At 36.0% G+C, this 13,600-nt stretch overlaps 2 protein-coding genes across 4 annotated transcripts in view; one reads left to right on the top strand and one right to left on the bottom strand.

The window, feature by feature from the left end:
• The window catches only part of LOC117617925 (TMV resistance protein N-like), a 20,626-nt gene extending 15,301 nt beyond the window's left edge, over positions 1-5,325 (top strand). The window contains exons 2-7 of one of the 3 annotated variants that reach the window (XM_034347552.1): positions 667-1,167; positions 1,401-2,478; positions 2,611-2,883; positions 3,034-3,963; positions 4,056-4,706; positions 4,910-5,325. In XM_034347552.1, the coding sequence (XP_034203443.1) occupies positions 667-1,167; positions 1,401-2,478; positions 2,611-2,883; positions 3,034-3,963; positions 4,056-4,496 (3,223 nt within the window). In that variant the 3' untranslated portion in view covers positions 4,497-4,706; positions 4,910-5,325. Of the gene's footprint in view, positions 1-429; positions 1,168-1,400; positions 2,479-2,610; positions 2,884-3,033; positions 3,964-4,055; positions 4,707-4,909 lie in introns of those variants that run through there. The other 2 variants (XM_034347551.1, XM_034347553.1) reach the window with 2 other exon arrangements.
• A 383-nt stretch (positions 5,326-5,708) lies between these two features.
• LOC117618012 (AP-4 complex subunit epsilon-like) lies at positions 5,709-9,585 on the bottom strand. The gene is made up of 3 exons (XM_034347645.1): positions 9,455-9,585; positions 9,011-9,191; positions 5,709-7,373 (listed from the first exon to the last, which is right to left on the bottom strand). Exons 1-3 carry the CDS (start codon positions 9,583-9,585, stop codon positions 6,291-6,293), a joined length of 1,395 nt encoding a protein of 464 aa, XP_034203536.1. The 3' UTR covers positions 5,709-6,290.
• Positions 9,586-13,600: the final 4,015 nt, after the last annotated feature.

Raw genomic sequence — 13,600 nt, 5'->3', positions numbered from 1 at the left:
TTAAATGGTTTAAATTCCTTAGATAATTCAAACCATTAATTTTTAAATGGTTGAGAACCATTTCTTCTTAAACCATTCGAGTCGAATGGTTGATAAATGATATAATGTAAATAATATTTATTATTTAATTATCTTGAAAAGATCCACCTGGATCAGCGAGAGAATACATTTTCCATTGAAGGAACCATGTACTGAAAGAAAAAGAGATACAAACCAGCTTTAATAAGAAAAAGAAATACCATCGTTTGACCATTTTTGTAGCTGTCAATGTAGGCCCATTTCTGCTATATAGCAATACTGGCCATGTGATGTGCACTATCTTAAAGCAATTTATTCAGCAAAGAAAAGGTAAAGGAAGTTGAAACGAAAGTTCCTCACACCTTTAACTTAATCATGTCCGCATGGAAGATGGTAGGAAACTGCTTCGTCAAGCCATAGTTCTTAAGCCTTAAGCTATTTGTCATGTATATAAGCTTAGTTCTTACTGTATCGTTTTATTAAGAAAGAAAATCAATACAAAATCAGATAAGATTCTCTCTGCGTCTTCTTCAATTCTTCAATGTTCTTCAAATTCTTATTCAGGTTTATGGGGAGTTCCCCATTGCCAATTAATTTTGGGGTGGAACCTCAACTTCCTTCAGATCTGCCCCCTACAACCACTCAACCACCAGTCTCTTCTTCTCCTTCTTCTTCTTCTTTCACTCATGATTCATCATGGACATATGATGTGTTTTTGAGTTTTAGAGGTGAGGATACACGCACCAATTTTACAGATCATTTGCACGAGGCTTTAGTCCGTAAGGGAATCCGAACCTTCATTGATCGAGAGCTTGTAAGAGGAGAAGAAATATCGCCAGCCCTTGTCAGAGCAATTGAAGAATCAAGAATTTCTCTCATTGTATTCTCTGAAAACTATCCATCTTCGAGGTGGTGCTTGGATGAACTTGTCAAGATCCTTCAATGTAAAGAATCAAAGCAACAAATAGTTTTGCCCATTTTTTACAAGGTGGATCCGTCGGATGTACGAAAGCAAACAAATAGTTTTGGAGATGCATTTAAAGGCCTTATTCAAAGCAAATTCAAGGATGACAAGAAGAAAGTGCTCATATGGAAGGAAGCTCTTAGACAAGCAGCAAATTTGTCCGGACATACTTTCAAGGATGGAGAGTACGTATATTTCTATCTTTATCATTTTCAAGATAAAATATTAATTGTTACTCATTGTTAAAGAAAAGTATCCTTTTGTAAAAATATAAAGTTTTAAATCCTTGTTAACATCTTTTTTTTCTTTTTGGGTCAGAAGAATTATTACGTACAAGATCGTTGATGTTGTGTTCTTTTGCGTGGTTGGATGTTTAAATCTGATTCACTAAATGTGTCTAATTTGGTTAAACTGGCAGGTATGAAGCTACATTTATCAACAACATTGTTGATGGAATCTTAATCCAAGTACTGAGCAGCACATATTGGAATGTGGCCAAGTACCCAGTTGAAATTCAGTCTCATGTACAAGATGTGAAAAAGCTTTTAGATGTTGGTGGGAATGGTCGTCGCATGGTTGGGATATGGGGGACATCTGGAATAGGCAAGACAACAATTGCAAAAGCTATATGGAATGCAATTGCCCATGAGTTTGAAGGAAGTTGTTTCTTGCCAAATGTCAGGGAAAATTCAATGCCACATGGAGGCTTAATCAAGCTACAGAAGACTCTTCTTCATAAGTATCTAGGCAACAAGTTGAAAATTCAGAGTGTTGATGAAGGAATCGGTGTTATAAAAGAACGGCTGAGGCATAAAAAGATTCTATTAATTCTTGACGATGTGGACCACTTGGAGCAGTTAGAAAACTTGGCTGGAGATGATTGGTTTGGTGAGGGTAGTAGAGTAATCATTACTACAAAAAATAGGGGATTGCTAGAAAATCATGGGATTGAGTTGATATACAAGGTGAAGAAGTTAGATTACAACCAAGCTCTTGAGCTTTTCAGTTGGCATGCATTCGGAAGGAGTGAACCTCCAAAAGATTATTTGGAACTCGCACAACGTGTAATAGCTTTTGCTGATGGCCTTCCACTAGCTCTAACAATTTTAGGTTCTCATCTTCGTAATAGAAGTATTGGAAGTTGGCAAGTTATATTAGATGGTTACAAAGGAGAACCTTATACGCATATTGAAAGAATACTTCAAAAAAGTTATGATGCCTTGGATGATGACGCAAAAGAAGTTTTTCTCGACATTGCATGTTTCTTCAAGGATGCAAGTAAGGACGTTGTGCTACAAATAGTCCCTAAAAATTGCATTGAAGTACTAGTTGATAAGGCAATGATAACTGTTGAATGGGATAATAGGATTTTAATGCACGACTTGCTAGAAAAACTGGGCAAGGATATAGTTCACAAAGAATCCCCCAATGATCCCGGCGAGCGTAGTAGATTGTGGTTTTACGAGGATGTCATACAAGTTCTAATGGAAAGTACTGTAAGTATCACATGTGTTATTATATTCAATTTGACATGAAAGAATACCTTATGTTACCTTAATTTTCTTAACAAAATGTGCTTGCATTTTGGTTTGTGACTTCGTTTCCTAATTAATGCTTTTCCATCTTAGGGAACAAGAAAGATTAAAGGCATCATGGTGAAGCTTCCAAAACCAGCTGAGATAACTTTGAATCCAGAGTGCTTCCGTAATATGGTGAATCTTCAAATTTTCATAAACCATAATGCATCTCTATGTGGGGACATTAACTATCTGCCCAACGCGTTAAGATTTATTGATTGGCCTAGTTGTCAGTTACAATCTTTGCCACCCAAATTTCAAGGATATTGTCTTGTTGAGTTCAGAATGCCACGCAGTCATATCAGACAATTGGAGGGATTTAAGGTATGTATTTGAAATTATTTTCATCTATTATATATAATTTCAAATAGAGTTGTTAGTTTCAAAAGGAAAAACACGAAATTTGTTTTCTAAGTTTTTGTCTTTTGAAGCGTGTGATTAATTATTTCCTGTTTTTGTGTTCTTGTCTCACAGTATTCGCCAAACCTGACATGTATGAATTTGGGTGGTTGTCAATTCTTAGAAAAAATCCCAGACTTATCCGGAATCCCAAACATGAAGTACTTGTTTCTAAGTGACTGTACAAGTTTGGTTGAGCTTGATGATTCTGTTGGATTCCTTGATAAACTTGTTGGTTTGGATCTTGAGGGATGCGTTAAGCTTATGAGGTTCGCAACAACACTTATATTGCCAAACCTGACATATATGAATTTGCGTAGTTGTCAATTTTTAGAAAAAATCCCAGACTTATCCGGAATCCGGAACATAAAGTACTTGTTTCTAACTGACTGTACAAGTTTGGTTTCGCTTGATGATTCTGTTGGATTCCTTGATAAACTTGTTAGTTTGGATCTCAGTGGATGCGTTAATCTTACGAAGTTTGGAAGAAGACTTAGATTGAAATCCTTAGAAACACTGGACCTAGAGGGTTGTGCAAGTCTTGAGAGTTTCCCAGAAATAGAAGTGAAGATGGAATCACTAAGAAGATTGGATATGGAAGGAAGTGGCATAAGAGAATTGCCTCCATCAATTAAACATCTTACTGGGCTTGAAAATTTGAATATTGAGAGATGCTTCAATCTTACAAGGCTTGAATTACGGCTGCTTCATTGCTGGTCCACATTACGATTTCTTGATCTATCTGGAGCCAATTTTGTCACGCTTCCGGAATGCATTAGCAAATTTGTGAGCTTGGAGTATCTTACCTTGCGTGATTGCAAGAGTGTTCGAGAAATTCCACAAGAACTACTTCCACCAAGAGTATGTTGGGTATCCCTGGATAACTGCACATCATTGGAAAAATTTCCAAAACTGCCACTATCATCGGAGGTTGAGTATTTGGGTTTGATGAATTGCGTTAGCCTACGTGGCTATGACATCACAGAAAATAGTATTCTGGATCAGGTTTCTGTCTCTTCTCTCTCTGTGTCTCTCTTTGTCTCTCCCTCTATGTTATATGGTTAAGATGATGATTGTTGTAACCAATTGTATTGTAGGTATCTTCTCTTCCGCATTCTGAATTTGACATTGATCTTCCAGGCGATGAAGTACCAAAGTGGTTCAGCTGTTGTAAAGATGCAACACTAGTTAAAGACGACTACTCTTCTGATGAGGAAGAGGAAGACGAATACTCTTCTGATGAGGAAGAGGAAGACGCATACTCTTATGCTCGATGTGAAGTTTGTTTTGAAATTCCTCCAAATTTAGATTGGGAGACGTTAAGATTGGCTATATGTGTTGTTAATAAGGGAAACGCATGTGGGAATGAATGCTTCGCAGTGACAAGTGTTCATATCAATGGAAAATGGGTCGGCGGGATATCTATGGGGATAGAGGACAGTAATGTGGGTCTTAGCTGTATTCCATTATTGAATCTGAGGAACAGCGCAGTACGTTGGGAGAAACAGACGCAATTGCAATCCGTTGGGGGTAATTAGTGTCAAATTATATTTGAGTTCAGATTCGAGGCCACACCCGTTAAAATCCTCTGCGGGGTCCACCTATTAGGCCACCAGGTTGCTGATGTCAGCATCAGAGACTAGTCTTGGCAAGAGGCCTAGGTTATCAGACGTTGGTGATCATGAAGCTCAAAGAGGAGAGGCTGATCACCCAAAGAGGAGGCACACTGATCTTAACGAGGAGCCAAAGTATGTAAATCCATTAAATGTTGAATGATATCTTTGCATTTTCTGGTCATATATCTGCGTTTTGTGTTCAATTCAAATTTAGCAATATTTTGCTGTGCATCTCTGGGGTATATGTTGTAGTTTTCAGGGTGTGAATTTTTGTTCTTTTTGTTTTGGGTTAAATCCTTTTTCTTAGTGCTCTACATTCGATATTAAATTTTCAGGCAATGAAGTTCCAAAGTGGTTTATGTAAGCTCCAGGTTCAGCTGTTGAAACGAACCAAATTTCCAGGCAATGGTCTGGTAATCAAGAGGTGTGTTGAGGCACCAGCAGTTTCTGAGATTCCATTTTAAGTTGCATAAGACAATACGTTTCTTCTCAATTGATGCATCCAGCATTTATCCACAGATGAACAAAACAGCAAGCCGGATTTATCTAATGCTTTCATTCCACACATATACTTTGTCTATGATTCTTCTGTCTCATTCATTGGAATTGATGTACGTTGGGGATGAAATGTAACAGATTTATCTATTTCATAATTTCCAATCAAGGTTTGTTGAAAATCATACATTAATTGTAAACAGGCGTCCAAATATGCCCAAAATACTTCTTTGAAAGATTGTGTCTCATTACACTAGTAATGTTGCTGGTATTGGCAAGGTACAAGAATCCTAGCATGTCTAAATCATGTCTAGTTGCTGCAACTCACGTTGCTGGTATAGTCGTTCAAGATTTTTTGATAATCCTGCAAGGACAAGGAATGAAAAGCTTGATGAGCAGCAATCTAGGAATGAAAAGATTTTTTGATAATCCTGCAACTCACGTTGCTGGCATATTATGTTGTTTTCGAACTCCTATCTAGTTTGTGAATAGATTGTGGTTCTTTGAATGCCAGTTGCTGTTTGAACAGCCCTGGTAGAGCTAACATCTCCAATGGCTCCATTACACAAAAGAATTTGGCTTTAGAAACTAAGAAAAAGACGCCAAGAATTATATAACTTCTTTGTTCACGAAAGCACATTGTCATTGCATGACCGGATAGCTACTGGAGATGTCAAATGTCCAATTTTAGCCACCAAAAATAACAAGGGGCATCTCATAGTCAAAAAGATAACTACAACTTACAATGTGAACCGACACCAAGTAAAACTTACGACAAACATGAATAAATGTCCCTACAACACAAAAACAAAAATTCACTTCATACAGCCGTATTATAACAAGAGAGAGGCACACAGCAGTGTAAATGTAGACAAATATGCAAGGCAAAACCATGTGTCTGTGGAGCGCTGCAAAACCGCCCACATTGCCACAAAGAAAAAGCTCCGCATTGAAATGGCTCAAGCCAACATATTCAAGCGTCACCAACTTGGTTATATTCCTACATAAGCCACTGTCCAACAAATACAAAAGCCTATACCTCATTTTTGCCACCATTCTTGGTGTATGGTGCCTTTACAGCTCTGCATGGTGGCCTTGAAACTTGTTTGAATTGAGTTGTATTTCCTATCATATAGCCAGCCACACTGAAAGACCATGCACATACCACAAAGCAAACAATCTCGAACAATCACGATCGAAAGTTTGCCATTCTGAACAGTTTTAGCCAAGCAAATCTTTAAACAAGTTGGGATTCTGACTTGTTGGGGTCACACCCATCTGCCTTACAAGTGCATCCTTTTCCAAGGAATCTTTAGGGTTAGGACCCTTATTCAATTGTGTTACCCCACTTTGAGCAGTTCTTGTAGCATTTGATAACTCAGATGCAAGATTAAACTCATCCCTATTGGTCGGCAAAGGGTCGCCAACACTGCTACTAAGCCCGCTGAGAGATGTATCTGTATATAATCCCATAATATCAGGTGTCTTAGCAGCACCAGCTGCACCATGATTTGCAGTTAATGCAACTTCAGTTTGATCAAGAAGCCCTTCTAACTGCTTGAAAGGATCTACAGTGGAAGCAGTACTACTAGTTGAGTCACCCAAATCGAGCAAGTCTGGAGCACGTTCATGATTAACTTCAGTGTGTACAGCTGCTGCCTTTGGTACCTGGGGCTTCTCTGAAGCATGGATATTCGCCTTAGACACCTTATGGTTGGCAGAAGATGGCCTCCTCTCGGTTTTTGATGATCCCCCAAACAGTGAACTGGCAAGCTTCTGCTTTTCTGGAGAAATTTCAACCTGAGGCCTCCTTGACTCATAAGTATCACGTGCTTTTGAATTTGAAGTGCTCACGCTATCTATTTGTGTGACCCCATTCGCTGATTTCTGGGAACTAGAACTAGAGGAATTTGAGATTGACAATGCTGGAGAGGAATACGTTGGCCTACCCCATTTTCTTTGAACACCATCTAGTCGTAACTTAAGTTCCGAAGATCCTGCATCTGAAACAGGTGGCAATGATGCAGGCTGGCGGATCTCCCTAACATAAGATGGTTCAGGAACTGGAACAAGCTCGGTTGAGGATGCAACTGCAGCTGGAGGAATTCTGGATGGCACTGCTGGCTTTGGAAGCTCATATGCCTCAAACCTAAGACCATGGGTTAAAGCTTCATGCTGATCTTGGGTACTGAAGTTGCTGATATTTAACATTCCAGAGCGCTCATTCTCAGGAATATAGGGCTGAGCACCTTTCTCTAGTGCTTGCTGGACATAGCCATTGAGGAATGAAAGTCTTTTATCAATCTGCAAGAGAAGATGAATATTAATATTACACAAAATAATCTTATCCAAGAAATCGATAAATAAATGGTTTCCGCATGATCCAAAATCAAGGTTTTCAAGCATATTAGAGAAATACAATTGCAAAATCCATGAAAAGAGCAACTTATAACTAAAGGGAAGAAATAAGATGCAGGTACCAGGGATGAAGAAGTCGGGAAACTAATTCAAGCATGTCATGTAATACCAATTAGAATCACTTGATTAACATCCAGGTATTACCAACCAAAGGCAGCTACATAAATTAAGTTTCGCCAGTATAATAGATGCATGTTGGTCAAATAAGCAATTTTAATCATTCATAAACTGATTCCGAATTTTTCTCGATCTAAACCACAAGATCTATATCATCATGTTTATATGCGCCAAAACTACAATAAAGCAATCTTTGTATTTTTTTTTACAAGGAAATCTACAATTAGTGCCTCCAGCACGAGCATACATACTAAGTGTCAAGCAATAATAAGGCTTCAGAAACTCATGTACAATTTAATAATGATAACTGACATTATCACAATTGGGACCTGAAGATTATTATCTTCACATTGATCCATGCATGCATACATACACGAGAATGATAAAAGAAGGGAAAGCAATAATTTGCTGACCCTATTAAAACCTGTGCAGTTGATAACTGTATACATATCATTCATAGCACATTTTCAAAATTTACCAAATAAAATATCGGAAGGTCAAGAACAGCATTAACCAAACAATACATGACATCTTTCTACTTAAACAGAGTAAGGTATCTAGTCAGATTATTTTTCAGTCAACATTTACAATGGCCTTTTTCTTTTGGACCAAAAAAAAGTCCCTCATTTAATGATTTGCTAGCCTATTTATAGAGGCTGACTGTTCAGTATTTAAAAAATATCACTAATGCCCTTGCAATTGTCAGATATGGGCCCTTACTTTTTCTCAAACTTCATCCCATAAGTAGTACGGATAGGGCATATTTAACAAGGAAGCAAGCAAAGCTATTCCTTCCGCATTCACGGTCAGTTAGGATACATGTTCATTTTTCATAGTATTTCTATTTTGGAAAATATTCTTCTGGATCTTTTAATGTTGTGTCATGATTCATAATAACGTATCTGTGAAACACAAACACAATCATGATCTGAAAAACTGAATTATGTTGCATCAAAGATAATGTATCCATATGAGAAAGTACCTTATCACGACGTGGAAAAGTGGTACGTCCTATTAGAACAATTTACAAGGCAATTACATTTTTTAATGAGGCATACATTAGTTCACTTTCCTTATACCCAATTTATATTCATCAAGGATTCTATTTGATATATCTCAACAAATGCTTTCCAAAAGATACATTTTGTAAAAAGAAAAAAACCAGAGAAAATTAAAGTTACAGTATATCGTTTGGCATATAACATTAAGAGGGTCACCAAACTTAATGAATCACAAGGTTAAACAACCATTAGACTTTACCATTAGAAAACAGGAGGTTCAGACAGTAAGCCAACAACCACCAAATAACAAGGAAAAGAGAAATGCAGAACTACTTTAGTTCTTAATACTTTAAAGGAGAAGCAAAAAAACAAAGGGTACGAGTAGATAATGCAATTAAATATGACCTCAATGTCTTCACAACTTGCATCTGACGGCATAATTCTCTCAACTGCAGGAGCATCTAAGCTAATGGCAGCTTGCAATTCATATGCACGCTGCTGCAGATCTGTTGAGTGAGAAGCTGACAATTCTTCCACCAAAGATTGACACTGCAAGGGAAGAAAGATTTTTATCAATCGATATATACTTCCATGACAGGCCAAAACAAAATGAAAATGACAACATTATAGCTAATCATTGATTAGATGAATGTCAACATTATAATGGTGTTGAATTCTGTGAAAGCGGCTTGAGCAGCTGCTCAGTCTGTTTTGTTTTCAAGTCTCCTTTCTGTTTTCATTTTACATCTTTAGTTTTTGTTTCAAAACAATTTGTTACTTTAGGATGTAGAATCGCTTGTTAGCGCTTTAGAGTTTATGGTTTAACTATTGTGAATGGTAGCCAATAACCTGAGAGCTAAACCCGATACCCTAAGCACTAAATGGATGATTTGAAGGCCCACCAAACAGGAAAACTTAACCCTAAACCCTAACGCTAAGCTCTGAACAGGTGAAAAAGCAAAAATAGCAAGCACACTCATTCCACCTTGAGTGAATTGAACAGCAGCTTAAATGAACGTAGGAGAATTCAAGTCCTTTTTTTCCCAAACTACTAGGAGAATTCTCCACTGCCACTCATCTATCAAAATCCATGTTAATCATTACATCTTTTGATTAAACATCTTATTCAGATTTAGCTATGCTCTTTAGAGAAATTCAACCCATTACTAAAAGCATATTTACATACAATGCAATTTCCATCATTCGGGAAGAATAAACTCATTCCAGTCATGACTGATGCTAATCTATAAAGGGATGCCTGTTCAATCTAGTGTGCAAACTGTAAGGTGAGATTTGAACTTTCAATCTTTCAACTTAATTTTCAGTCAAAGATCTGCAAGTTAACAAATCTTATCTTCTCTCAGGGAAAGCAAAATAAAATGGCATAAATGCCAGTATAACACTTATAATTATGAGCATAATTACTAATCATAATGCATTATTTTTAGCAGGAAACCAAAAGAAAAAAACCACTCATAGGAAAACAACTGATTCAACCTCAGATACAAATGCAAAAATTAGGACTATACTGAACAAACATGGAGCAATTTTTTATCACCCTAGCCCAGTGAGGGTAAAACAGTAACTTCCATGGCTTTAACAACCCCTACAGCAGCAAAGTTCTAGAAGATGGCACCTTGATAGCCAAGTACTGTGCTACAGAAAACTAGTTTGTACCTCGCTATTAGCAAACCACCTCTTAGGAAAAGAGAGATGGGATCATCCTACATAATTAGATGTTTATGATTATTGTCCTAACTCGATTTTCCCCATTCATCAACACTAACACTTACTATTTTCCCGCTTTTTTATAACAGGTCAAGATCTTCATCAAAGAGAAGAAAAGTCATGAAGAAATTGCAAAACAAAACCTGCCCAATTAAACAGCATGCTACTCAAAATTATCCAAATTTTGCTATTTTGATAACTGCTTCCCACTATTAACATCTCAATGTATATACAAACATGCCTACTATTTTAACATAACAAGCAGCCTGTAAAATATGTTATTACTTGCTTTTTTAGCAACTTATACTTCCTTAGTTAAGCATAATGCTCACTACTACATTTTACACTTTGCGCGACGAAGAGAATTTCGTCGCGCAAAATACATTGTAGTCGCACAAATTTTAACGCGACAAAAACTTCGTCGCGCAGAATCCGTCGCGCAAAGATCGTGAAGAAAGACTTTGCGCGACCAAGTTTTTCATTGGTCGCTCAAAGTGACTTTGCGCGACGAAAAAATATTGGTCGCGCAAAGTAACTTTGCGCGACGAAAAAATATTGGTCGCGCAAAGTAACTTTGCGCGACGAAAAAATATTGGTCCCACAAAACTTTGCGCGACGAAACACATTGGTCGCGCAAAGGTTTACGCGACAAAAAACATTGGTCGTACAAAGTCTCAAAAAAATCTAAAAAATAAAAAATTCCCGCGTTCCATTTTTGGTACCCGCCCACATTTTCAGAGTTTTGCGCGACAAACACTAACGTCGCGCAAATATTTGCGCGACGAAATATTTTTTTGTGTTTTAAATTTTTTTAATTAAAATAAACTAATTTTTACTTTTTATTATTATTTCTTTAATATTAATTTATTCAAATTTTTACTTTTAAATATAATTTAATTGTATGATTTTTTTAAATCACTTTAATTTAAATTGATATTAATTTAATTATAGTAATTTTTTCAAATTTTTACTTTTTAAATTTAATTTAATTGTAAGATTTGTCTTAATTACTTTAATTTAAATTGACATATTCAAAATAAAATTACATATGAAAAATAGTGATCAAATTATCAAATAAATATTTATATATATATATATAATATTCAAAATGTACACATGAATTAACAAAGTACAATAATAAAATTCTAATACAAGCATATTGTGGTGGTAGTGGTGGATAATATGTTTTGATAGCTTCCTAATCCTCAACTTTAGCCATCAAAGTCTCGATGATTACCTACAAAAAAACAAATATGGTCAAATAATAACAACAACAACAAAAAAACAAATATGGTCAAAAAACACATATTAATGAAAAAAATTTAAAATTTGGAGAGAATATACCTTTTGGCAAGATTGAGAGTGAGTGAGAATGAGAGGGGGAAGTGAGAGAATTAGATAAGATAGTGATAGAGAGATGAGAGAGTGAGAGATAGTGAAAAGATAGATGAGAGAGTGAGTGAGAGTGAGAGTGAGAGATAGTGAAGAGAGAGATGAGAGATTAAGTGAGAGGAGTGAGTGTGAGAGAAAGGGTGGGATTTGGGGAGAGGGAAAAAGAGAGGAGAGGTAAGAGTAGAGAAAGAAATTGAGAAAATGGTGGAGGAGTTATTTCGGTTTTTAAAATCGTATCACTTTGCGCGACGAAAAATATTGGTCGCGCAAAGTCTAAAAAAATTATTTTTTGAAAAAAAAAAATTCCCGCATCCCATTTTTGGTACCCGCCAAAATTTTTAACTTTTTTTACGACGAAAAATACATATTGGTCGCGCAAAGTCTAAAACAATTATATAAAAAAATTCCCACGTCCCATTTTTGGTACCCGCCCAAATTTTTGAGCAACGAAAAATATATATTGGTCGCGCAAAGTTTTGCGCGACAAAACATATTGGTCTCGCAAAGTTTTGCGCGACGAATACAGGAATATTGGTCGCGCAAAGTCTAAAAAAATTATTTTTTTAAAAAAAAATTCCCGCATCCCATTTTTGTTACCCGCCAGAATCTTTAAATTTTTGCCCGAGGAAAAATACATATTGGTCGTGCAAAGTCTAAAACAATTATATAAAAAAATTCCCATGTCCCATTTTTGGTACCCGCCCAAATTTTTGCACGACAAAAAATATTGGTCGCGCAAAGTCTAAAGTTTTTATTTTTAATTTTAAAAACCCGCGTCCCATTTTTGGTACTCGCCCAAATTTTTTGAGTTTTGCACGACGAACTATTGGTCACGCAAACTTTTGAGAGACGAAAAATTGGTTCGTAGCACAATATTTATAAAAATAATTGTTATGAATAATAAAAAATAATAATATTTTATTTTATGATTTAAAATATAATTAAGGTGAAAGCTACTTAATAAATGTATATACTATTCAATTTCTTAAGTGTTATACGTACAAAATAAATAAATTTAAAGCTACTTAATAAATAAATATATATATATATATATATACACACACACCATTCAACGATCCAACCATAAGACTTGTTTGTATATACTTCAAGATCGTATACCCCAATAATCGCAAAAAACAAACATTCAGAGATCTAGTAATGGGACAAAACTTTTCGATAGTTATAAATGAAAAATCACGATTTAACGGTTCTTTTAACTCCGATTTGATGATTTTTTTACAGCTACACTCCTTGACCCTATATGAATACAATGACTGAATTTGATCTTCAATTTAAAACATTTGCACTAGTGGATACCAAAAAATCTTATGTTATATTTAACGAAAGTATAAATAAACTCTTAATTGTTAGTGAATATATTGTTTTGATGGCATATGCATTCTACGAAACTAGTTTCAATGATCCAACCGTCAAATTTGTTTTTTTATACTTCGAGATCATATACGCCAAAAATCGGAAAATATCAAGAAGTCAAAGAACGCGGATTTCTTTTAGTGGGAGAGCTAGAAGAGAATCAAATCACAAATGGAAGCGTTTGGCTTTCAGAGGAAGAGCTGGGGAACCCGAGTAGTAGATGCGGGCCCAGTGCCCATAACCCTTCGAGTGACAGGTATGAAATTTTGAGGACGAAATTTTTATATGGGGATAGATTGTAACACCCCGAGTCCAAATTAAACCCCTTATTTAAATTATTTAAGGAAAATTACAAATTTATCCTTGAGATAGGGGTAATTTGGTCATTTTCTTACCCGGAGAGAGTTTGGGGCAGTGACTGGTATTTTTGGATAGGTCATAATTTGAAGCAAAACAAAGAGTTAAAGGACTAATAACTTGAATAATTTAATTAAAAGACCA

This window comes from Prunus dulcis, chromosome 2, assembly GCF_902201215.1.
Source record: "Prunus dulcis chromosome 2, ALMONDv2, whole genome shotgun sequence".
Lineage (NCBI taxonomy): Eukaryota > Viridiplantae > Streptophyta > Magnoliopsida > Rosales > Rosaceae > Prunus > Prunus dulcis.
Note: the sequence above shows the minus strand (reverse complement) of the source record. Positions and strands in the feature narration are given on the sequence as shown.